Source organism: Python bivittatus, unplaced genomic scaffold (assembly GCF_059951505.1).
Source record: "Python bivittatus isolate LINGU-HERP-01145 unplaced genomic scaffold, Pbiv_v1 ctg000980_np1212, whole genome shotgun sequence".
In the NCBI taxonomy this organism is placed as follows: domain Eukaryota; kingdom Metazoa; phylum Chordata; class Lepidosauria; order Squamata; family Pythonidae; genus Python; species Python bivittatus.
In genome coordinates, this window is record NW_028277125.1 from 58,395,685 (window position 1) to 58,422,458 (window position 26,774).

Here is a 26,774-nt window from a genome sequence, read left to right on the forward strand (position 1 = left end):
TCTTTCTTACATTGTTTTCTACTGGTTTTAGTGTTGTTTGCTGTCCAGAGTTGGAGTTGGGTTGTCTTATAAATGAGAGACAGACAGACAAGTATATGAAAAAGAGATATGACTTAAGTCATTAGTGTATGATTTAAAAAAAAAAAAAAAACCCTACCATTTTCAAATTGGGATTATCCAACAGTGAAAATTCATGATGATCCGCAGCTAAAGTAAAAACCTATTCAAAGAAGATCTGTAAAACATACATTATTTTTAGAAAGTTCCTTGTAACTGATAAACAAAGTAACATTATTAAAACATTAAATCACCACTATTTTTAAAAATGGCTTTCTGGATAACTTATTTCCTGTTACTGCTACATATTTTTAGACTTGTTACTGTAATCAAAATTACTAAACACTGAGCAGGTGCAGTACTCAAACTATGCTGAGCCAAATGCTTAGGAAATACTACCAAGTTCTTCTCATTGAGTCTGAAAGTCCCTTCACCCCCATATCTTCCCTTGTCAGACTAGATTTGGTTTTAAATATCCCAGCTCCCAAACTTAAAACCACTTCTGCTGCAAAAGAAACGCCATCCTAGAGGAAGAGACTGCTGTGGTTCTCTGTTGGCACTCATAGGTCTGTGTTATCCTTGCTTCTGATAAGAATTTCCTTTGATAATAGACCAATCCTACAGTATCCCAAGGACAGCAATAGTCAGTCAGAGCAACAGGTACATGGGCATTAGGTTTAGCAAGAAAAGATGGGGAGGAAGATGCCACAACCAGACTGAGCTCTAACTTATTGGATCTAAATTCATCCTGCTATGAAATTGCTCATGACAGAGGCACTTATAGCACCACTAGCAAGTAGGACTAACTCCTCTATGGGGAAGGGGGGAGAGGGAGGGGGGATCTCTATGAGGTTTGGTGAAAGCTTGGAGAAATACAGGTATAGAGTTGCCATCTTAGCCTGCTTGTCCCTAGATTAATTAGGTTGGTATGATAATTTGGCACCTAGTAACCCTCAGCCATAGGAAGTTGGTGGGTGACTTTGAGTCAAGAAGTATTTCTAGCTCAGCTTCATAGGTTGCTGTGGGGAGCAGTTGGACAAGACTATGTCTATATGCTACCTTAAGCTCTTAGGGGGAAAATAAATAAATCAATGATGATATTGATAATGATTGCTGATAGATGATGATATGCCCCTACAATATTGGGCATAATGTATCTTCTTCCAGGTTTATGTTAGATTCACTTAGGTCATCATCAAAACCTGTTCAGAAGCACTAGTGTTGATCCAAGCACTAGTTCCCTAAGTACTAATAGAGAAATGGCAATCAGAGCTTACACCTTCAGGCAAAGCAGCATTACTGGTTTGAAAGCATTTTACTTGTTCTACTGCTCATTGAAAAGATTTATCCGATGCCTTTATGTCATCATAGACCACTTGGAACATCCATCCATTCCAGCACAAAGGTAGCTGAAATGTTCTACACTCACTTAGAAGTGGCGCAGAAACTCTATGTCATATAAGACCCAGTAGCATCAGTCCCCATGAAGTTTCTTGGGAAGAAATGCTACCTGGCCCAGTGACTGAAAAAATTAGATTCACACTGCTGATAGGAATCCCAGTAAGAGAAAGAGACAGTGGGAAAACAAGCTTCTTGTGAATTGGACCCCATGCAATGGTGAAGTTGTATAAGCGCAGTCTATATAGAAGTGCACAGCTTCACCGAATCCAATGATACTTATATCTGAATACAGTCTATGTATTCAGAAATAAGTATCATTGGCTTCAGTATCGCTTCATTATTAAACTTTTATAGCATACATGCATATTCTAAGCCAGCATACAAGGCACCTCCAGCAGAATTAATGGAATTAAAAAAAAAAATGAAATTATTTGGGATGAAACTGAAATGAGGGAATGCTGAAAGGAATATTTTTGAGACTTGTATAGGAATGATACACCGAAAGGTTGAATTGAAATGTATGCTTATGGTAATATGCAAGAAAAAGGTAGTGGAAAGGGAAGTCATAAATGCTGTAAGAAAGTTTAACAAATGGTAAACCTGCAGGTGAAAATGGTATAATTGAAGAATTAAAAAAAAAAAAAAAAACAGACATAGTTTGCTTTTAGAATAGCAGCCCAGATACTAAAATTGAAATGATACAGAGAAGGAAGGATGTGCACATGAGCACCGTACCTGTGCTTGACAATTGGATGAATGCTATTATTGTTCTGTTGTACAGAGTGAAAGGTAACAAGAGCGTATGCAAAAAGTACAGTGAGATTAGTTTAACTGTGCCTGGGTAAGATTGGCAGAATTCTGATCAAAGTGATCGAAAGTGGATACTGCTGAGGCTGTATTGTGATGCCACAGTGAGGTAAGATGTCACAATACTGGCTTATATGTATGTAGACCCTCTCATTTGTTGATTATATTGATGCCAGACGTCTTTTTCTTTTGAAGGAGAATGTTGGAGAGAAAATTGGAAGGGGCTGGTGAGCTTCTCTTCAGCAGCTCTTAGTTATTCCACCTGAATATTAACAATAAACTAGTGTACCATTTTTGAATGCCTTGCCATATGGCTCACTACAAGCATCTTTATGCAAAAAAACAGAATTCCCTGGACTTGTTTCAATTCTCTTCCTTTGTTCCTGAAACAATGGCTTCGGATAACACAGCACGCTTGTAAGTAGAAGCTAACGCTTCCAAATACATGTTTGGAATGGTCAAGTGGATGGCAAAGGGAATGACTTCTTGGTGTTTGCTTCTAGGCATGTCAGTTAGCAGATAAGCCTTCCCCAGCCTGATACCATTCCAGCATGTTGGGCTGTACATCTCATTAGTCTTAGACAGCATGTCTAGGGCTGACGGGGAGTGAAGTCCAACACACTGAAGAGCACCAAGTTGGGAGAGGCTGTGATAGAAAATTCCAGGCATTCCATAGGATATGGATTATGTTCTTAGAGTACAGGTTCCCTCAGGCTGAGGCCACACTTGCTGTTTGAGAACTATGCTCCCAAAAATAAATGAGGGCAGGACTGAAACTATATCTATTGTAATTTAAATGTAAACAATATTTACATTTAAATTAGAATTTAAATTCATTAATATTTAATGATTCAATACAGTTAATATAATTATTCGCTACATATTATGTATCACATTAATGTTATAATTTTGTAGCAAGCTTTGGAGAGACTTTGGGGGGCTTTTGTATGTCAGAGTGAGGCTTTCTTGCATCTTAACAGAAGGAATAGGATAAAGAGGTCTCGTGATAAAGGTCATGATGACTGGCTCAACTCCTCACAGGATACTGCTTTCATCTACTTATCGAATGTCCCACTTTCACATAAGTTAAAATTACATGACAGTAAAAGAATAGAGGACAAAATCTTCACTTGCTTTTGTATGGGCTACTTTATATATAGAAAAGAATTGTACTACAGATAGAAAAGAATTTGAGAGGGAGGTTATGTAAACTTAGTTTTACCTCTGCAGCCTTCCTTGGTGTGGCACTGATTATACCTTCTTCATCTTTAGTTATCTGCTATCAGCTCCCTTTGTATCTCTGGGAGGACTTTCACCATACGAGAAAGAGATATCAAAGGTAAGTGTAGCTTCTGATGGCGATGGCATCAAAGGAAAATGATACACTGAATGCTATAGAATACCTACTCCCGAATTAAGTTAATGACATAATCCCATACAATTCAATGAATTGAAAACGGAATAGTCATATCTTAGGACTGCCTTACCTGGACTATTAATATCCAATTGACCACTCATTATTACCTGTGATTCTTTCATTAGAGTTATAAACTGAGGTATATAGGTCACAGTGCAATTGTGTATATGATGCCATCCAGAGGTTATCTGAATGTCTTAGCTCAGATATAAAAGTTGTATCATATATACAATTGCACAATAATTTAGCTTACATGAACTAAAGACTCTACTATATTATTCCTATGTATTTACAAAATTTACTAGTAAAAGCGATGCTGCAAACTGTATGTGCCTCAGTTAACTACACTACTGGAAGAAGCAAAGATAATTCTGCTGTACTAGAGGCTTGCAGTCAATATTAAAAATTCATTATCCCTTGTCTTTTTGCCCCAAACCTTAATTCCTTGACTAGATCTCCTGCATTTCAAGCTCCATTCCATCAACATTACAGATCCCCTTTTTTCTTTAATTCAGCATGAAATTTTCATGAAATCCTGTTTCCTTCACTGCTACCTTCAGTTTTTTGTTTGTTGGTCCTCTGTCTTTCTCCACCTGCCTTCTTGACACAGAGATTAGGTTCTAAGGTAATATTAAGCCATAGTTTTCTTAACTATGGTTACTTTAATAAACCACAGTTTTTGGGTTCAGTCAATATGCTTAGCCACAAAAAAATCATATTATGACTTAGCATGATATATGAACCAGTTTTTCTCATGTCTCCTTCCATCAAGCTGTACTCTTGTTCTTCCCTACTGATTTGTAATCTTTCTAGATGAACTCTTTGCTAACTTCTCACCCACAGCTGTATAGGATAATAATATTTTATATTATATTTGACCTTTCTTCATTAAGAACTGGAATGCACATTAACACTATAGTGGGCAAAGCTCAGACAACATAAGGGAGATACCAGCATGTGCTGAAATGGCCATCCTAGATCATCCTGCAAGTATTATGTTTCATACTGAGAAAGGAAATAACAATGGTCAGATGGAGACTACTATGACTTTACAAAAGCGGCAAGCTTCTTCCCCTCTGGATAAAAAAGCACAAGAAAATGGTTATGGGTTTTCTTGTCATAAATTGCCTAATATAGGTTTCTCATTTGAAAGTAGAGTATTCATTGGAATGCTTGTGTTGCATTTTTAGTTTTCCTTCTAACAACAACTATTAACCAGAACTCTTACAGCCTCATTCCTCAGATGATCTATTTCCAGTCCAGATGGCTAAGAAGGGAAACCTGACCACACCAAAAGCCACCTCAACTGGGTAGCTTCAGCAAATCCTAAAGGTACCCAGCTTTGAAGGACATTGGCATTGCTGGAGGAGAAGGCTAAGAAGAGACTTTTCCTACCAGACTGCTCAAAGCAATTCAAGGGCATCCAAATTGATGTGTTGAGACAAATTAAGAGTGTTTTTGTTTCAGTGAAGTAAAGCATGTCATCTTTACAGGATAAATCACTTTGTCAAGATGTATCTACACTGTGTGCACAATTATTAGGCAAGTTGTATTTTTGAGGACGAATTTCATTATTGAACAACTACAGTGCTCTCGGTCAATCCAAAATGTTAATAAACCTCAAACCTGAATATTTAAGAAAGTAAAAGTGAGGTCTTGGCTTTCTTAGGAGCATATCTATGTGTGCACAATTATTGGGCAACTATTAGTGTGCAGAATTATTATGCAATTAAATGAAAAACGAAAATTCCCCCATCTCACTTGTTTATTTTCATCTGTTAAAGTGAGAATAATAAACAAACAACTCAAAATTTACAAATAAACATTTCTGAAATTTCAAACAAAAAATCAGTGACCAATATAGCCACCCTTCTTTGCAATAACAGTCATAACCCTTCCATTCATGGAGTCTGTCAGTTTCTTGATCTGTTGACGATCAACTTTTTGTGCAGCAGCAACCACAGCCTCCCAGACACTGTTCAGAGAGGTGTACTGTTTTCCTTCACTGTAAATCTCCCATTTGAGAACAGCCCAGAAGTTCTCAACAGGGTTTAGATCAGGTGAGGAAGGGGGCCATGTTATTATTCTTTCATCTTTGAGGCCTTTACTGGCTAGCCATGCAGTGGAGTACTTCAATGCATGCGATGGAGCATTGTCCTGCATAACCAGCATGGTCTTCTTGAAAGATGCAGACTTTTTCCTGTACCACTGCTTGAAGAAGGTGTCTTCTAAAAACTGGCAGTAGGTTTGGGAGTTGATTTTGAGTCCATCTTCAACCCGAAAAGGTCCAATTAGCTCATCTGTAATAATACCAGCCCATACCAGTACCCCACCTCCACCTTGCTGGCGTCTGAGTCAAAGTGGAGCTCTGTGCCCATTACTGATCCAGCCATGGGCCCATCCATCTGGTCCATCAAGAGTCACTCTCATCAGTCCATAAAACCTTTGAAAAATCTGTCTTCAGATATTTCTTGGCCCAGTCTTGCCATTTCAACTTATGTGTCTTGTTCAGTGGTGGTCGAGTTTCAGCCTTCCTTACCTTGGTCATGTCTCTGAGCACTGAACACCTTGTACTTCTGGGCACTCCAGGTAGCTTGCAGTTCTGGAATATGACAGCACTGGAGGATAATGGGTTCCTGGTAGCTTCACGTTTGATTCTTCTCAAATCTTTGGCAGTTAATTTGCGCCTTTTTTTCTCAACACATTTCTTGCTACCCTGTTGACTATTTGCAACAAAACGTTTGATGGTTCTGTGGTCACGCCCCAATATCTTAGCAATTTCAAGAGTGCTGCATCTCTCTGAAAGACTTTTTACAATTTTTGACTTTTCAGAGTCACTTACATCTCTTTTTTGGCCCATTTTGCCTGAGGAAAAGAAGCTGCCTAATAATTATGCACACCTTGATATAGGATGTTGATCTCCTTAGGCCACACCCTCCCTCATTACACAAATACACATCAGCTAATATGCTTATATCCAATAAGCATTTAGGTTTATACAGCTTGGAGGTGGGAAATATACATAAAAATGATGATATGGTCGAAATACTCACTTGCCTAATAATTGTGCACGTGGTGTATGTTGCTTCACACAGGCCTACTTCTTGCCTCCCAGTGCCTTTCACCCATCCATTTTCACCAAAACTTTCAATGAGAATTTTTGGCTCAGATTTTATTTTTCTTTTGCATTAGAGTGAGGAGGATGGTGGGTTTCCTTGGGGAAATTTTGGTAGTCTCATAGAGATTTATTTAATTCTCCTCAGAATGATAAAGAATTCACTTTCAATTTTGCCTTAGTGAATAAACAATTGTCCAACAACTGTCATATCTCTGACTATTGTCTGTCTTGGCTGAAACAAAGGGAAAAATAGACTCTCTGGATGGCCCTTATTCCAGCACCTGTTTCTAAGACAGTCAATCAGTTTTTTCAAGGAAAACCATTAAATAAGGTATAAGGGCAAGAAATAACACTCTTTTTCACCTCTAGGACCTATAGACATTTTTAATATACATATAATGAATGTCCTAGGGTATAAAAATGCTTTTATTTAAGATTCCAGCACCTGTGAAAAAACGTTTCTTCCGCAATCAAGCTGGACTCACCAATCGCTGGCAATTTCCATTCAGCCTAAGCTGTGACTTACTAGGAATTTCACAAACTAATAAAGCTAAACGAACTGGTCTTCATGAGAACTTGATGAGAATAATGTCAGGTAAAGTGATAACTAGAAATACTGGCTGGTTCAGACTCCACAATAAGGGATTATTTGTTTTAACCTTCATTTGCTAAGAAATACTGGCTGGGTTCAGACTCCACAATAAGGGATTATTTGTTTTAACCTTCATTTGCTAACAAGCACAATGCATGGGTTCATATACTGTGTGAAGCCAGAACAATAAGACATATAATGGTTTAGTGGGAAATGTTATTCCAGTTCTTAAATGCTTTTTAAAATAGGACTCTCTTTTTAAGTGTCACTGGGATTGTGAATCCTTGAGTTTTGGGGAACGTCCTCCCAACCCATCTGCTGATATAGCAAGTAACCTAGGTTGGCCAGGGCAATCACAATTTTGTGTGGATTCTTTTGTTGAAAAAACTGAAAGAGCAGATAGAAATGATCTCTGTGAGAAGGAAAAAAAAATGGGAATAGTTTTAAGAGGACTTTATGGATGAGTATCCAAGAAGCAAAATGGAGAATTATAGGAAATAAAAGCAGAAGCTAATATATAAAAAGTTTAAACAGGTAGCCCAAGCCAACAGGGATGCAGTCAGGGAGGTTAAAGGTCATGGCCAGGTAAGGCCACCAACGAATGCAAAATATAGTAGGAAGTGTTTTAGCTTGTCCACAGAAAAAGAGCCACTAAGGTTGGTGGTTGGTTGGAAAGGGGAAAGTGAAAACAGAGAATAGAGATAGGGCAGACCTGTTCAACCTCTTATTTCTGTCTCTCTTCTCTGAGAAGGAGAGAGAGCCCTTCTTAACATGACTGAGGAGGTGGGGGAGGGAGAAGGTCAGGATTAATGAAGACATAGTTAGAACCTGCCTTGCTACCCTAAATGAATGTAAATCTTCAAGGCCTGACAAATTAATCCCCACTGCAACACTGAAGGGACTGGCAGAAGTATTCACACAACATCTGACTATAAACTTTGAAAAATGTTAGAGAACTGGTGAGGTGTCAAAAGTCTACAGAAGATCAAACTAAGACCAGATATTCAAAAAGGTGAAAGAGGAGGACCAGGAAACTAAAGGCCAGTTAACTTCTGTACTGGGCAAAATATCAGAACAGACTGTCAAGCTACATATCTATGAGCACATAGAAAAGAACGCCAACATTACCAGATATCCTTCTATGACAGAGTTACTAGCTAGAAAGACCAAAAGAATGCTGTAGACATAGCATAACTTAATCTCAATAAAGTGTCTGGTAGTCTCACATGATATTCTTATGGAAAATATGGATAAAAATGGGCTTGAGGGGACAATGATCCAGTACACTTACAGCTGGTTGAACAAGGTCACCCAACTGCTTCTCGTAAATAGTTGCATATTGAGTGATGTCCCCCAGGGCTCATCACCTGCCATACACTACTCAACAGAATTATAAATCATTTAAGGGATGAAATGGAAAGGAGACTTATTAAATTTACAGATGATTTTCAAGCTAGGGGATTGGTTAACACCTTAGAGGACAACTTCATTTATTTATTTAAATTTATAAGGCCACCCAATTCTATAACAACACATAATGACATTAACAGGCTTGAACATTAAAATGGCAAGAATAACTGCATCTGAATAGGAAAAAAAAGAAAGACAGACAAGAAAGCAGTATGAGATTGGGGAGATCTGATGCAATGCATGAACAAAGAATCTAGGATTCTTGCTGGACAACTAAACATGTGCAAGCAGCGTGGTGCAACAATTGAACAGTTCAATGCAATCTCAGAATGCAGTAATAGAAGCATCGTATCTAGATCATGGGAAGTAATTGCTCAATTGCACAATACTTTGCATGGGTTAAACCACACTTGGACTACTGCATCCAGTTCTGGGTATTGAACTTCAGAAAGTAGAAAATGGAGAAACTAAGCAGGGGTGTCTGCAATGAGAAGGTCCAAAAAGTCAAGATTGTAACCACAACCATGTGATCGAACTCCTGCCTGTTTTTATGTTGCGGATACTCCTGACCTGGAGCAGGTTCACAAGAAAATTACTAGGATGATAAGGAAATAGATATAGAAATAAAGTACTATGAGGAACTGGGGATGTTTGCTTGAGCACATGAGGACTTGAAATGAGGTAGAAAATAGGGTCCCATCTACAAGCCCCAATCCTTACAGCTGTGTTCAGATGATTCACTTTAATCACTATTTATTCAGTTAACAATAACAAATTCCTGCCGTATGGAACAGTATTTCTCCAGAGATCTGTATAATTCTTGCTAGCTGGCCAGCCAGCCTGAAGACCTGGTTTCCCTGCCCCCCCCCCCCCCCGCCCTCCAGGCATTGGATCAGAAGGTCTTGTGAACCTGTCAAGATTCCTTGTTTTACTGAATTGCTTCTGACAAAACTTGCTTTACATTTTCTTATATTTTATTTTTGTAGGGTGATTTGTCATTTTAATTGTACACTGCCCTGAGTTGCATGTCAAGTGGGCAGCTACATAAGCTGACTAAATAAATAAATAAATAACAAGCCAGTTTTCTGGGCTGACCATAAAAAGCGAGAACCATAAATTAATTTCATGGGCTGCGTTTATATTACACACAAGGCAACAAGGCTACCTTATGGTTACTGAAATACTTCCTTGCATTTTTTTTTCCAACTGTCCAGCTGATACACCTGTGCCTCTGGGGGAAGAACATGTGGCCTGGAAAGTAGGTGCAGAACTTCTCAAAGAATCAAGCAGGCATTCTTTTTCAACTATACCTCCCAAAATCAAACACAGACCGAGGTACCAGCCAGGAGTAGTTCTTATTATAACACTCTGCCAGATGGAAATTATTGATAGCATAGCTCAGGCTTATATGTGATGCAGAAGGTAATATATCATATGAAAGCAACCAAAGATCATGGTTCCATTATGTTTCATAGTAAGAATATACATTATTGAGAGAATGTATTGCTAAATCTTTTCCAACCTGGTGCTCTTCTAAGTAGACATTCTGGGAGTTGAATCGGGCAGAATCAGGTTGAGAAAGTTTTATATATGTCAGTGGTTTTCAAACTTGGCAACTTTGAGATGGGCGGACTTCAGTTCCTGCTGGCTGGAGAATTCTGGGAGTTGAAGTTCACATATATTAAAGTTGCCAAGTTTGAAAAACACTGATTCATGTCCATCACGCACATGTAAGATGTCCCCAAATGCATAATGGTGTTATGTATTTGACTGAATTTAACTGAAGAATATACAACTGTAACCTGAAATTTATCATTAGTTACAGGGTTACCTCCAAAGTAAGTTGCCATTGGTTCTCATTGATTGGTGGAAACAAAGTTGGAAAATAAGTGTGTTATGTATATATGTATATATTAGATGAACCTTAAGTTAGAGGCATCAATAGACATTTAGCAAACTGCTACTAATCTCTCTTATAATCTTACTACTCACAGGGCTGAATTTCTAATGTCCAGATGAGTTTACACAGGTCACTTTACACTTGGTAATTATTACTGCATCAGATAGATAATTTTAGAGCAAGTTCAGATCAAAAATATCAGCTATTTTTCACTTAAGTCCAATCCTCCAGATGGGTTGGGGCTGTACCTTCTAAATTCCCTGCCAGCACGACCCCAAAAATTTCAGTCCTGATATATCTGGTTTGGGAAGTTTAATTTAGAGTGTGCTATGTATATAACAGCTTTTAATCAAATTAAGTGCATTAAAATAATGGTTTCATCACCTTTTTTTTTTCACTGAGGATATTCTCCCACCAAGGATCTCCCAATGAGGTGCTTTTTTCTTATACACAGAAGATCACAGAAGGCATGGAACCAGGTAAGCAGTATGATCTGAGATACATAAGCTGCAGTGATTGACTTTTCATCTCCCAGAAAGTAGCTATGTCTTCTAACCATCTTCCCTCTCTCTCTTCAGATGTAACCTTGGACTGTTTGGGCTATGAATGGGAACTTCATCGAATGTATTTATTTAAGTCCCATGTACTTTCACAGCTTCTTGCTGAAGCAGTACAGAATAGTGAGTCCCCAAACTCAAAAAGCCCACCGAAGCCTAAAAAAGGTATTGGTAGATGTTCCCAAATTTATGTTTTATATGTCTATAGATGTGTTTAATTCACAGTGGTTTACAGTCAGAGAATTTTAATGATACTCACTGACTCTAAACCAGAAATCCACAGTCATATTTTTCCAACTGGGATTAGAGGATTAAAAATTAGTGTTGGTAGGGGAATACAACAATGATGGAACTGACAGAAGCTTCCAAAAGCAGAATGTTCAAAAGGACACTTATTATTGCTTTCTCTTATCCAATAATATAGAAAAAAGGAATGAACAGCCAGATATTTTGGGATATTGAATGAAAAGGGTGAACTCAAAATCATGCAAGCGCTGGAATAAAGTATAAATCTGAGATATATAGTTAAAAATTGTATAACATGTAGTGAAATCTGGTTAGAACTGTAACTTGGTTAGAATTGTAATTGATACTGTAACTGATATTGGTTAGAATTGTAACTCTTAAGAACTGGAAAAATTAAAAAGTACTTATGCAGGAGGAAGTTATTCAAAATTATGGAATGTGCAGAGATGAGTTAAATTGAGATCTGAAATTAGAGTAAGAAGATAAGCAATTTTATATGACACGGGATTTGTTTTTATTAATGATTAGATGAGAAAATATAGTAATGTAATAGATTAGGAAATTTTATAATAGAAATTTGATATTAATTATTATATATATACACATATAATAGATAGATGGAGATGTATTACTAATTCTATTGAAAGTTAAAATTTTTTGTAATATATGATTTTATAGATTAGCTATGAATGATTAATAATTGTTAATTGATAAGTATACAAGTATATTTTGAATAGATGATATGAGAATTTAAGATTATGAAAGGGGCACCAACGAGTTTAACTGGTTGACACACGGTATAAAATGGAAGATGCTTTTTTATGCCTTTTTATGTTTTTGTTTGTTCATGTTTGTTTTGTGTTTGTTGTAAAAATAAAAAAAACATTATAAAAAAAAAAAAATTAGTGTTGGTATTTGCCTATTTTTACATTTCTCCCTCTTCTTATATGAGCAATCAAGATGTTCTAAGATAGAAAATATTAGAAAAGACATTTGGTTCTTTGAAAATAACAACTAAAATATCATGAACTATTAAACTCCCAGTATATTAGTAGCCAAAATATCTTATTATAAAATAAATAATTTAGACACTTTCCTCAGTTCACCATTGCCTTGAATAGGCCACATATTCTGCATTTTTATAGTCTCTACTTCAGTTTTTCTGTGTTTCCAATGTTTTTGGCAGAAATCCATTGTTATAAACGATGTCTGCTAACTGGTCATAAACTTGACGAATTCTGCAAACAGAAGGAAAATTTGCCCAGAGTCACCATTGTTTTGAAGATTACTGATCAAGATGTCACTCGGTTTGGTAATGCAAACTATCTAACTCTATGAATTGACTGTTTGCTATAGGTATTAAAGTGTTTCACAGGCCAGTTATATCTCTCACTGTAGTACCTGTACTCGTTAGTATATTTTTTTAAATCTTTCCCCACTTTATCAGCTAGAGTCATTTAAGACTGAATTGGTTTAAAACTTTTAAAAATTAATAAAAATATATGGGGCCAAATAAAATTCCCATGTGTGAACATTAGCTGTGCCTGTTGGGATTAACGGGAACAGATGTAACCTCTAGAAAGCGATGGACGCCCCATCCCCAACCTTATGATGAGCATATAGTACTAATAATAAGTGGAAAAGAATGGAACTCAATCTGTTTCTCATGCTCCTTTCATGAAAACAGCTGTACTGATCTCAGTGTCCTACCTGTATTCTATGCCTTCCAAGAGACTGCATTGTTTTGTGTTCTCTAGATATTATAAACAATGAACAGCCTTTTCAGAATCTGCTTTGGACCACAAAGCATGGGTACTGAGAAAGGGGTTTTTGGTATCCATCTGTTATTTAAAATCATTGGTGATGGGAGCAACTAATATATACAGTGGTACCTCGGGATACGAACTTAATCCATTCCGTGACTCTGGACGTATCCCGAGTTGGTCGTAACCCGAAGCAAATTTTCCCATAGGGTTCAATGTAAATCCAGTTAATCCGTTCCGCCCTCCGAATTTGGTCGCAACCTGAGGCAAATTTCCCCATAAGGTTCAATGTAAATACGGTTAATCCGTTCCGCCCTCCGCCCGAATTTGGTCACAACCCGAGGCAATTTCCCCATAAGGTTCAATGTAAAGTACAATCTGTTCTGAAACATATGCATTTTATTTTTACATCACAAAAACTTGAAAAACAGTGCAACTGGCACAGCATGAAGAGGGAGAATGGGGTGGGAAGGCAGTTATTGGTTGGAGGGAGAGTCCCCTTCAGGGGTTTCCTCTCTTCTTTGCCTCTTAGCTGCAGGCTCAGTTCTGGGGAAAAACCTGTCTAAAGTCAGTTGTTTTTTCCTGCACTGCATAACCCTCCGGAAATGAGAGAACACATTATCGTTCATAAGATTCAGCACTCTGCTTGTCACAGTTCTGTTGGGGTGGTGCTTCTCAATGAAATCCTGGCACTCATTCCATTTCTCCATGATGGACTTTATCGCATCACAGCTCACCTCTTCCCCCTCCTCCTCTTCCTCAGTGGAATGCTCCTCGCCCAGTGCCTTCTGTTGCTCACTCTGGAGCTGAGCAAGTTCTTCTGTAGTCAGCTCCTCCTTATGGTCCTCAACAAGCTCCTCTATGTCCGCATCATCCACAACCAGACCCATGCTGTTGCCCATGGACACAATCTCCTCGACTACCTCTGCATCAGATCCTTCACACTCATGTCCAGCAACACATTCTGGCCACAGTTTCCTCCAGGCTGAGTTTAAGGTCCGGCAGGTGACATCTTCCCAGGCTTTGTCAATGAGGCTGATGCAGTGGAGGACACTGAAATGTTTTTTCCAAAACTCTTTGAGAGTCAAGGATGTTTCTTCGGTGACATTGAAACACCTGGTGAAGAGCGCCTTTGTGTACAACTTCTTGAAGTTGCAGATCACTAGCTGGTCCATGGGCTGCAGAAGAGATGTCGTGTTGTGGGGGAGGAACCTGACCTTTATGAAGTCGTACTCGGCATCCATGTCACCCACCAAGGCTGGAGGGTGTGCCGGGGCATTGTCCATCAGGAGAAGGCACCTTTCAGGCAGCTGGTTCTCAGACAGGTATTTTTTAACGCTGGTGCGAACACCTCGTGCAGCCATTCCATGAACAACTGCCTTGTGACCCACGCTCTCGCATTGGCCCTCCACATGACAGGCAGTCTGGCCTTGTTCACATTGTGCTCCCTGAATGCACAAGGGGTCTGGGAATGGTACACGAGTAGCGCCTTAATCTTCAGGTCGCCGCTTGCGTTTGCACACAGCAAAGGGGTCAATCTGTCCTTCATGGGCTTGTACCCTGGCAGTGCCTTTTCCTCCTGCGTGATGTAGGTTCTCTTTGGCATCTTCTTCCAGAAGAGCCCTGTCTCGTCGCAGTTGAACACTTGCTCAGCGACATACCCTTCCGCCTTCATGAAGTCCTCAAATTCTTTCTTGTAGGCTTCTGCAGCAGCCTTGTCAGAACTGGAAGCCTCACCAGGTCTTGCCACACTGTGGATGCCACTTCTCTTTCGGAATTTCTCAAACCAGCCTCTGCTGGCTTTAAATTCCTCACTTGCTGCACTGGTAGAGGGGTTTGTCTGCAGCAAATCACTGTGCAGCTTCCTGGCTTTCTCGCAGATCATAGCCTCACTCACGCTATCGCCTGCCAGCTGTTTCTCATTCAGCCACACCAACAACAGCTTTTCCACTTCTTCCAGCACTGGTGTCCTCTGCCTCGTTAAGATCGACACTCCTTTTGCCACATCAGCTCCTCTGATGGCATCTTTATTCTTGAGAATAGTCGAGATGGTCGACTTCGCCATCTTGTACTCCGAGGCCAGATTAGTCACACGAATGCCACGATCGTGCTTTTCTATAATTTCCTTCTTCAGCTCGATCATCACTTTTCTCTTCAGAGCCTTACTCCCCCCAAGCCTGCTCTGCATTTTCTTTGGAGTCATGCTAACACGCATACCAAAAACCTTCACAAAACACTGCAAAACACACCACAAGCCTCACCAAACGTCTCCTTGCTACTGCGACCTCGCCCACAGGAAGCCGCGACCGCGTGGCAGCAGGGAAAATGGCCGCGGATCCGGTTCGTAAGTCGAGGCGAGTTCGTAACCCGAGATAAATTTTTCCTGCCGAAGCTGGTCGTAACCCGAAATGTTCGTTAGTAGAGGCGTTCGTATCCCGAGGTACCACTGTATATATATATTGTGTGTGTGTGTGTTTCTATAGTAGTCTGAATAAATATTCTGTTCAGGACCAAAGATCTTGCTGACAACTTGTTATATTTATACTGACGTGTTTATTTGCATATTCTCTTGATATGATGAAGCCTTTGCTATTGCGCTCAAGAACTTGTACCATTCTGAACCAGAAGTGAATGAAGAAGATGTTCTGGGTATTCTGGCTGCAGCAGAAGTGTTACAGTTCCCTAGCCTTTTCCAAAAGTAAGTAGATTTTGACATACCAGAATACAATTCGTTTGAGATTTGGGGAGTAAACTGTGCAGTGGCACTCCTCTTATTACAAAAATGTTCTGAGTGGAATGTCAGCTTTCATCAGCCAAAGTATATCCAAAAGTCATGTTTAAACAACTATATTTATACTTAAGTGCCAAGTGTAATTAGGGCAGGAGTTGGAAACTTGTGGCCTTCTAAATTTTGGTGAACTTTATCTTCTAGAATCCTTCCCATGTTGTCTGAGGTTGAGGAGAAATTCAACAATATTGGAGAACAATAGATTCCCCACTCCTGACCTAAACTATTGTTTCTCTAGTAATATTGTAGAACAGCCTTCGCTAAACTTGCGGCCTTACAAATGTATTCAAAGTCACCTCCCATAACCTCTAACCACAATACAGTGCAGCCAATGACCATGCTCCCATAAGCCATTGGGATTATGGGAAGTGATGTCCAATACATTTGAAGACTGCTAGATTGAAGAATGCTGCTGTAGAATAATAAATATATCAAGCAAATTTGCTTATGTTAAGCACCCAATGTGATGCAGTGATGTTTTGCATCTTCTTGTAGCTGAACTTCTAGACCAGCTTTTTAATATTTATTATTGGCAAAATTTTCTGTATTCCCATAATTCTCTTGAAGCCAGCAATATTAGAGTGAGAGAATGATTGAAATATATCTGTCTGTCACCCAGCAAGAGCACAAGATGATGCTCTCTGCCTGCCAGGAAAGATGGAATGAATAATCTGAGTTGTATATTTTTAAAACTGCCTTATAAAAATCTGTCTCCAACATTGACTTCCTGATCTTGAAAAAAAATAATTTTATCTCAGAAATTAATGGATGAAGTATATTTTTAAGACATTGATGAACTTCTGCTTTATACTGCTAGAGAAGTGGTAATATGAGTGAGCATTCACTCACAGGAAAGTTTAAATTTGCAAGTTGCCACAACTATGCAAATAAAGTTTTGTGATGAAACAATGGTGCCTGGTGCACAAATTAGCATCCTGAAGAGGTTCTCTTTCTCTCTTCTCTCTTCAATAAGATAAATTTGAAACTTTGTGCACAGTGTACAGTTATAGCTGAAAGACTGAGTAAATAAGTCTTGAAAGGAAAAAGTTAACAATTATTGTAGGTAGAGAACATTATATCAAGCTTCTGGCATTGGGGCAGAGTTTTTAAAATGCTTTCATATCCATAGATTTGTCACCATCTGTAATGGTATGTGAGAAAGACCGTGAGAAACAGGGCAAAGAGATGCTGCCTAGGGAACAGTCAGATAAGAGAGGGTATGGTCCACAGCTACATATAGGAAGGATAAGAGGCTCAGAAGGGACCCTCTCTAATTTCTCAGGGTGTAGAGGAGATGGAGAGAGAAATTCTGTTAATGTAGCCTTCCAATAAAGTAGAATTAGCTCATCTGATCATGTTTCCTGTCTGGTTTACCTGGGAAGATTGACACCATCCTAGCTGTCCTCATAAAGCTGCTATTTGCTTTGATGGAAATATTATTTTCCATTGCTGTGGGCGAGCGGGGGCGGGGGGGCATGATTTGAGGAAAGGGAACAGAAAGGAATGAATTGTTTAATTCCTGTCCTGGTGTGATGTCTTGGGTTAATTTCCCCTTCCCCTTAAATTTTGTTTTAAAAACACAGAATATGTTGATTTCCCTTCATTTCTAGCTTGGCCCTAAATGGCTTTTATACAAATTCAGATTGGCCAGCAACTCTAAATAGCTACTTTTTGCTAATGGAGGTTACAAAAGGGAAACTTCAAAGGAGCAGCCATTTTTATCTGGACCACACCGGAGGGAGGTGGGGCAGGCAGCCTGAATTGTCCTCCAGAGAGTTAGAGTATTTGTCCAAAGTACAAATCATACTGTCCCTGAGAGAATCGTGTTGTATGTAATTAAACAGGAGGTAACCAAACCAAACAAACATTGTTTCCCTGCAGCAGCAGTCGCCTATGCTCCCTGAGAGGACAAAAATGCTACTGAGTGGGCTAAGCTGGGTAAGAAGGGTCAGGAAGATAAATTCATCCCTAACTCACACTGAAATCCCTGAAATCGCCTTCTCCAAGCAGATTCTTTAAAGAATCACTGAGAGACTGGGTGGCTAAGATAATTCTGAGACTTGCAGTTCCATTGCATCTGGTGGGCATTTGCTTGTAGAGAGCCAAAGACTAGAATGATTACTTGTGTCTTGCACTTCCTTCTTCTGGTTCTCCCCTTAACCGTCTTCTCACTTTTAACTCAATTTCTTCTGCCCTCCAGGTGCATCCAGGTCATGAGGAGAAGCATTTGCTCAGCCAATGTCTGTAGATATTATACTGCAGGCTGCAAGGTGAGCTGCAAACTTAATGAGTTTTTTTAAAGTAGCTAATATATACAGTAGTGCTGCCCTACTGTGTATTAACAGGCATATGGTCATTCATTCATTCATTCATCACATTTATATGGCCGCCCATCTCACCAAAGGCATGCAACAATTGAATAAAACAGCAACTAGATAAAAACAATCATTATAAAAGGATCAAAAGGAATGATTACAATAAGAATATTATCAATTTTTAAAAAATATACAAACCCCACAGAAATAGCAAGAATATCAGTCACAGTGGAGCCATCTAAGTAAGAATATCTCCGGTTCCCAAAGATCCCCAGGCTTGATGACACAACCAGATCTTGAGGGACTTTCTAAATGACAGCAGGGAAGGGGTGCGCTTCACTTCAGGGGGGAGAATGCTCCACAAGGAGGGAGCCACAGCAGAGAAGGGATTTGCACCACTACCAAATGCAAGTCCCTGGCCAATGGAACACGTAGCATACCATCCCTACCAGATCTAATGGGACGGGCTGATGTAATTGGGGAGAGGCAGTCCCTCAGATAACCCAGCCTCATGCCATGGTGGGCTTTAATGGTCAAAACCAGCACCCTGACTTGGACCTGGAAGCAAACTGGCAGCCAATGCAGCTCGCGGAGCAGAGGTGTAATATGTGCTCTTCTAGGAACAGACATAAGTGCCTCTGTTGCCTCATTCTGCACCAGTTGAAGCTTCCAGATACTCTTCAAGGGCAGCCCCACATTCAGCGTATTATAGTAGTCCAGTCTGGAGGTGACTAGGGCATGAGTGACTGTAAGCAAAACCTCCCAATCCAGGAAGGGGCCCGACTGGTGCACAACCCGAAGCGGTGCAAATGCTCTCCTAGACACAACTGCCACCTGCTCTTCGAGCAGGAGTTGTGAGTCTAGGAGGACCTCCAGATTGCGTACCAGGTCTGTCTGGGGCAGTACCACACCATCCAGCACCAAAGATGGCATAGACCTAGAACCAGCAGGACTCAAAAGCCACTCAGTCTGGCCAGGGATATTTTTCACAGACAGTACAGAGGCTTAGCACAGAGTACAAACTCAACAGAGATCTGAAAATCACAGCTTCCTGGTGTGGGAATTCTAAATGAATTAGTTGCACTTTCATTTTATAAGATTAGATTTGCAACTATTAAAATGTCATTCAAAAAGAAATGAATGTTCTTTTTGTCTCCACTCATATACAGATGCACTGGTTTAATTTCCAGTTTCCACCACAAGATGGTTCTAGAGTTCAGAGTTTCTTTAACTTCTCTCTCCCCCCCCCCTCCTTTTTTTGGAAACAGTATAAGCAACCTTCCTTGATCACTGACTGTGAAAGATGGATTGAAGTAAACCTTGTCCCACAGCTTGGCTCCCAGATTTACCTGCGGAAGCTGCCATTGGAGCTGCTACAGAAAGTGCTTAAATCTCCAAGGTCAGAAAGTACTTGGTCAAAAGGAGTGCTTCCTGGAATATAGATTTGATCTCATTAGATTTAGTAATAATCCACCAAGATAATGTATAAGCACACTTTGTGGTGAGTTGCATGCTGTATTTACACACAGGCACACTTTCTTACATGTGCACTTACCCCTGTACTTGGTATCACTCCTGTGCAGTGATCTGAGTGCAGTTGAGGCTTCTAAGGATCGACAGTTGCCACTGCTGAAGTTAATTGTGATCTGTGAAGACCTTGTTATATGATTATAAACATGTTAGTCTAAAGTACCAGAAGATTATTTTATGTTTTCAAGTTATTCTTCAGAATCATGTGTTATAACTCCTTATACATTTGCTTAAAAAAGAAAGGTAGAATTCTCAGGAAGATGCAAGCTGTAGCATTAATAATTGCATTTCTTGTATTTTATTTATATCATTACAAAGTTGATAACCCATCCTTCAAAAATAATATTTTCAGGTGATTTACGTGAGTTTCAAAATAAAATACAGATAGTCCTTGCATAGTGACCACTCGTTCAGTGAACATTCAAAGTTGCAACAGCCCTGAATGAGTGATATTTACAGCTGGTCCTCAAAGTTCCAGCTGTTCCACTAACCCCACAATCATGTGATTGCGATCTGGGCACTTGGCAACTGGCTTGCATTTATGATGGTTGCAGCCTCCCACAGTCATGTGATCGTCATTTGCGACCTTCCCTGCCAGCTTCCCACAAGCAAAGTCAGTGTAAATTTCCCCCACCCAGCAGCAGCCACTCCCAGGCCTGAAATCACATATACCATTGTGGCTACCCGCGGGCCCTCCCAACAGCAGCTACCTCCAGGCCCAAAATCACTTGTGCATACCACTTGCCTACCTGGTTGCCTGCTTGCAAGCTGCCTAGGACTTGCAACTTCCTGCTGGCTTCCCCGTTGACTTTGGTTGTTGGAAGCTGGCAGAAAGTTACAAGGAGGTGCTCGCTTAATGACCCATGATCCTCACTTAACGACAGCAATGGGTACTGCCAGGATTGCTGTCACTAAGCCATGTGATCATATGACATTGCCCTTTACAACTGCATCACTTAGCAACAGAAATTCCCATTCCAATTACTGTTGTTAAGTGAGGATTACCTGTAATGGTGTAAAATGCAAACACTACTTTAGCAAATATAAAATGGCAGATGTTGCAGCATGAACTGTAAAGAGCATGCATGTGTATGTATAAGAAAAGATCTTCACTTAGCAGCGATATCATAACTATATAGGTATCAGTTAAGCTACTGTAGCTGTAATGGTATAGAGATTAAGGAAGATGACCTTGACAGAAATATGCAGGAAATGTTACTTAGGCAAAAGGGGCTGATACATTTTTAAGTCCAGAACAACAAGATAACATTCAGAAATAGCTCAGACAGACACCTCCATAATTCACTGAGGTATAAGGAGGAAGAGGTACAGCAGTGTCAGACTTCCAAGTTTGATATTAGCCCCACTAGTTAGACCAGACCAAGAAATCAACTCAACAGGAAGGTTTATCAAGACTGGCTATAATAACAGAATCTTGCAAATCTGGTTATTATTACCTCATTCATTAGGTAATGGTTGAATCTGATCATTGTTCACATTGTGGTTGAATACCAATAGTGAAGCTAAGTGATTCTGGACTTAATGGTTTTATATTCCCACTTCCCATGTATATTTCTTGGAAATAATTCTTCTGTTGTAAAAACAGTAACACTAAATAAAGTGAACATCTGCCAGTGCCTCCCCTTCAGCATATTCCATGTTTCCTGACCTTGATAAAGTTGGAGCCTTATAACATAAATGTACATTGAAAAGGGGCAGAGAAAGAGGAATTAATGGTCAGTCTACGAATACCCATTTTAGCTCTCTTTTTACCTCTGTGACATTTGGAGGCTGGCATGACAAAAAGGACTAAAAGTCACCAAGTGAGCAAATAGTATGATCCCTGAATATATGATTAGGGGAAAGGAACTGGGCATCTGGGGAGCCACATACCACCCAGATGACATGCCCACCATCCCTAATCCAGGCTCTTGCTCAAATTCTGTTTCCTTTCTTTTCTTTTTTTTTTAAATAATTTTTATTAAGAGATTTTACATAGATAATAAGAAATATGTTCAAAGAAAATATATAGCAAAGTAAGTGTGAAAAAGATGTCCCTCTCGGCAGTTATACATACAATTCTAAACAAACCACTCTCTCCAATTTCATCATAATTCCCTTCTTTCTATAACCTATTCTTTCTAATCACCAAAACCATAAATCACAAAATCATTTTCTTCCTCATGCAAAAAGTCCATAAGACGTTTCCAGTCATTGATGAATGTCAATAATGACCTTTCTCTAATCAAAGAAGTCAGTTTGTCCATCTCAGCAAGTTCTGTCAATTTCACCAACCATTCCTCCACGGTGGGTAATGTTGAATCTTTCCATCTTTGTGCCGCTCAGATTCTCTTTCCTAATGAGTGATACAGCCAGATTGCTTCACTTCCAAACTGTTGCTGAAAGTTGTCCACATTTTCCATGCTTCTAATCTTTGAACAGAATCTTGTCTTATCTGAGCCTTTCATTAATTTCACCCTTCTCGGAAAGCAATTAGCTTCCTCCCACGAAGTTTGAGGAGCTGTTCTTTTCATGTTTCTTTGCCAATACATGATTTTCACAAAAGCCCCTGTCTTCCTATGTTATGTAATATTAGTCTGACCATTTCTTATTCTCATCTCCTCTCTGCAAAGTCTAGTTTATGGGGAGGATACGGGCCAAGAAGATAGCTTCTCATCAGATTAGTTTAGGAAGCAAGTAGTTGCCAAGGCTTGTCTCAATTAGGCAGTAGATATTATGTAAGTAATCCATTGGAGGTTGTTACTAAAAAATGAAAAACGTGTATACAGAATATGCATAAGTAAACAAAATTATGCTTTGTTTTTAAAGTCATATCTGACTGGTATGTTGATAATATTTTTATAGATTAGAAGTAATCCTCACAATATTCAAGATGTTGAGTTGGTCTTTCACATTTAAATTGTAACATAATCAAGGGTTGCTCTGGACTTCTTCCTTGTTAAAGTTGGTCCCTGCACCTACTGAAATCTGAAATGGCACCCATATTAATCTTAGTTATACTATTTCAAAGGTAAAATATTTTATAAAAACAACACAAGTTTGGGTCTTTGGCTGCTAATAAATTTGGCATTTTGCAAACACTGGGCTATATCACTTGCTGTTTTTGGAGTTAGAATCTTTATCTCCCAGATCAGATGCTAATCAATATGCTGAAATAAAATAAAAATCAATATGCTGAAATACATTTGAAGTAATAGAACCTTTGAAAAACATTATCAAAGGGAAATATTTTAAGATTAAATGTTTTTCCTTTGTTTTAAGATAACTACTTTTAAAGGGCTTACTTTAAAATGTAACTATTTGATTAATATTTCCCTTTTTGCCAGGTTGTTTACCATCAATGAATTCTTCCTCTTGAGAACTGCACTGTGCTGGGTCTTCCTGCAACAAAATCCCAAAATTCAGATAATCCCATCGTATGATACTGTCCTCACATACTTTAGCAGGTATTGATATATATGCTTCTCTTACAGGGATCATAACCCTCCTCTAAAGTAGGACTGGGCAACTTGGCTTAGGCCTGATTTCCTGCAGCTCTCAGCCTCCATGCAAAAGTCCTCTGCTAGCAAGCAATTGTTTGGCCAAATGCAGGAGTTCTAGCCTGTTTTGCAAGTGGAAAAGGAGAGGGAAAGAAAGGGATGGCAAGGGAAAAAAAGAGGCTTCTTTAAGCCCCACCTACTATGTATTGATATGAAATTCCCAGATCCAGTGTGGTCTTCACCAGAAGCAGTTCTAGATGGGCTACGTTGTTATATTTCTCAACAATTCTATGGTGTAGATTGGGCTGCAAAAGAGAACTGTCCCCAGATAAAGGACTAATAAGAGTTGGAAGGGCCCCTCTAGGCCATCCCTGTCTCACAGCAGGAATCTCCCACTATGTTCTATGGCTGAACCTGGGTTCTTCCCATCCCAGTCAAACATAGTGTAGAGCAGTGTTTCTCAACCTCGGCAACTTGAAGACGCATGGACTTCAACTTCCAGAATTCCCCAGCCAGCCATGGTGACTGGGGAATTCTGGGAGTTGAAGTCCATGCCTCTTCAAGCTGCCAAGGTTGAGAAACACTGGTGTAGAGAATTAGCAGCCCCTTAAGCTGCATCCTCTACTTCCTCTGCTGCTGCTAAAGACAGAGAGCCAGCAGGTCATCCTTTCATGCCCTTTTCCCACCCAAACAGAATTCCCCAAAGTGAGCCCAGTTCAGCTTCAACCATGAAAGATTTCCAGGCTTCTTGTGAAATATACTTTTTGTGGTTTAGGTTGATTTCTTTTAAAAGAAAAGACTGTCTTAACCCTGCTGTTGCTATCCCATGAGACATTCTTTTCGGTGAGTCATGGACCACTATAAAGAAATCTCTGTTTGAATCAAAAGAGAGCTCCCATGAATCGAATATCAACCTCTCTTCTTTTTCATCTCTCTCCCCCAGCCCTGCCTTTTTCACCAAGAGCTAGGAATGAATTGAAGGCCTAGATGAATCATTATTTATTCGTTTGACCTGAGAAGCACTCATTCTATGAAAAGATTTCTGAAAATAAGGCCATTTGCAGCCATGCACATGCACAGGCTGAAAGTGATGCATAAACTCATTTTTGCACAGGTTACATTTCACATAATGTGCACGATACAGCAAGATGATGTGGTTAAGCAATCTATCTTTCGAATGCCATTTGCTTTCAAAATAGCTGATTAATTGGCCCCCAGCCAGAAATCCATCCCCTTAACCATCTCCGTTAAGCTCACTGAATTTTAAATCGTTTTGTCATTTACAGATTTGCATTCTTTCAGCTTAATATAATCTTCTGTAACATGCCTCAGTTTAAGACATCTGAAAAGGGGAAAAATAGAATGGGTAACATTTGCTTATTAAGCCTTATGAAATAGGCACATGTAGACAGTACTTCTTAGAAGTTTATTCTTTTGCTCGTCGTCTAGCTGAGTTCTCATTATGTCAACCAAAATTCATCAAGTTTAATAAGAAACAAACCAATTGAGTCAAAGGTATCAGTAGGGCCAATTATAATGCCCCTAGCATCCTAAACATACTTCTCAAGAGTAAATCCTTTAATCTGGCAGTGATTCCTATTGCTTTTAATAAGACTCCAGTCATAGACATCGTATTGAATTCAGAGTTATACATACTTAAATCCAGCGGCTGCAACTGATTGAAGATGGGCTATATCAAAATCCATCTTCACAAACATTTTCTTGCTCTGCAAAAGAAGGCTTGATTTTCATCCTCAGAATGCTTTGTCCTTGCTTTATTGTAAGGAGATGGAGGATGCTAGTTGTTGCGTGTGTATTTTGGCAACATGCTTTTTCATCACTCTGCAGCATTCTAGCTGCCCATGCTTTTGAAAAAGTCCCACTGGAGGGGGGGGTTGAACTACATCTACTCTACTATCCTTGAGATCTGATACTAATAGCCCTTGAGGCAATGATCAGCAAGCAAAAATTCACATACTCAGGGCTTATGGGACAAATGGATGATGGAAAAACTACTCTGCTTGGCAAGGCTGAGAAGCAGAAAAAAAAGGAAGACAGTGGATAACGTAGGTGGATAGGACCAATGTGATCACTGGAATGTCACTGAAAGCTATGGAATAGCACCAGGACTAGCTGGGATAGTAGGCATTTGTCCATTCAGTCATCAGGGGTCAGGCACAATTTACCTAACTACTCAGATTGTTATGGAAAGGAGCCTGTAGGCCCCTAGAAAGATGATTACATGATGGACAAAACACAAATACCTCTTGGCCACCTTTTAAGATAAATGCTAGAATCCCATATTTCAGCCCCGAGAATGATGCTGAAAATTTCTTCCCCTTTGAAAAGAAAAATTGAAAGTAATTTCTGTCTCACCAACTTGTGTGAGGATGGTTGAAAATGTGACAGAAGATATTTTTGGCACAGCATTGACTTAGACCTCTTTTGGATATAGCTGATACATACTGAGATTGGAGTCTCTTAAAAACCATACCATTGCTTTAAAAATTATCATCCATTTAAAGATTATCATCCAACAATCTCTAAAGGTTATCCTGAGAATAACCCACTGGCTTTTTGTTTATTACTTGTTATCCTTGTGAACAGTAGATGCAAATGTTCCAAGCAGAGTTTTCTATTTGCACAAAAATAGTCTGGCCAAAACAAAAACAAAAAAAATGGTAGAATCAAGGCAAGGTAATTTGCTTGGGTTGCCATGGTCCAAGAGAAAAAGCAGATAACACAAAGCTTTACATTGTTTAGCAGCCACATGAGATACCAAGTAGCTTTATGCTACTTTATAACAGTTCCTTACACAGTTCATGGAAACAGCTGCAGGAGATCTCTTGCACTGGAAATTGCAGCCAGTTCCCAGTTATTGGCCAGTTTCCAAAGACCCACACAACTGAACTCATTCCAGAGTGTCTAAAGGAGGTCTGTGTTTGCATTTCTTTCCAACAGAAGCCTCCTCTGCCACATCACAGCTCTATTTTAAAACCGGAGAGAGTTCAGAATTAATGTTCAGCAAGACTCTGAGAACATAAGAAGAGTCCTGCTAAGTCAAACCAAAGGTCCATTTAATATAGCATCCTGTTTCCAACACTAGCCAGCCAAATGCATCTACAATGCCATCTCTGTTACAGTACATGTCCCAGCTATTGATTTTAAGATGTATACTGACCAGGAAAATGGAATCTCTTTTTAGAAGATATTATAGATAATAAGCATTGGTATATGTATTCTTCATTCATGTTTTAAACCCAGTCTTCCCTGCCTAGTGCCCTCATATATGTTGGAATTGCCAAAGGTCATGCTTTCTGAAAATTCCTGGTGTTGCAGTCCCAACACCTCTTGAAGGTGTGGATTGTTGATC

General features: G+C 39.4%; 1 protein-coding gene across 1 annotated transcript in view; it reads left to right on the forward strand.

Moving 5' to 3' along the window:
• Nucleotides 1-2,575: 2,575 nt before the first annotated feature.
• Nucleotides 2,576-26,774, forward strand: part of BTBD16 (BTB domain containing 16) — a 39,734-nt gene continuing 15,535 nt past the window's right edge. Inside the window, exons 1-11 of the mRNA XM_088132586.1 lie at nucleotides 2,576-2,682; nucleotides 3,538-3,604; nucleotides 7,236-7,451; nucleotides 10,622-10,640; nucleotides 11,122-11,181; nucleotides 11,281-11,386; nucleotides 12,663-12,817; nucleotides 15,852-15,966; nucleotides 18,257-18,326; nucleotides 19,640-19,770; nucleotides 23,249-23,368. Of these exons, the coding sequence (XP_087988712.1) occupies nucleotides 2,576-2,682; nucleotides 3,538-3,604; nucleotides 7,236-7,451; nucleotides 10,622-10,640; nucleotides 11,122-11,181; nucleotides 11,281-11,386; nucleotides 12,663-12,817; nucleotides 15,852-15,966; nucleotides 18,257-18,326; nucleotides 19,640-19,770; nucleotides 23,249-23,368 (1,166 nt within the window). The remainder of the gene's footprint in view (nucleotides 2,683-3,537; nucleotides 3,605-7,235; nucleotides 7,452-10,621; nucleotides 10,641-11,121; nucleotides 11,182-11,280; nucleotides 11,387-12,662; nucleotides 12,818-15,851; nucleotides 15,967-18,256; nucleotides 18,327-19,639; nucleotides 19,771-23,248; nucleotides 23,369-26,774) is intronic.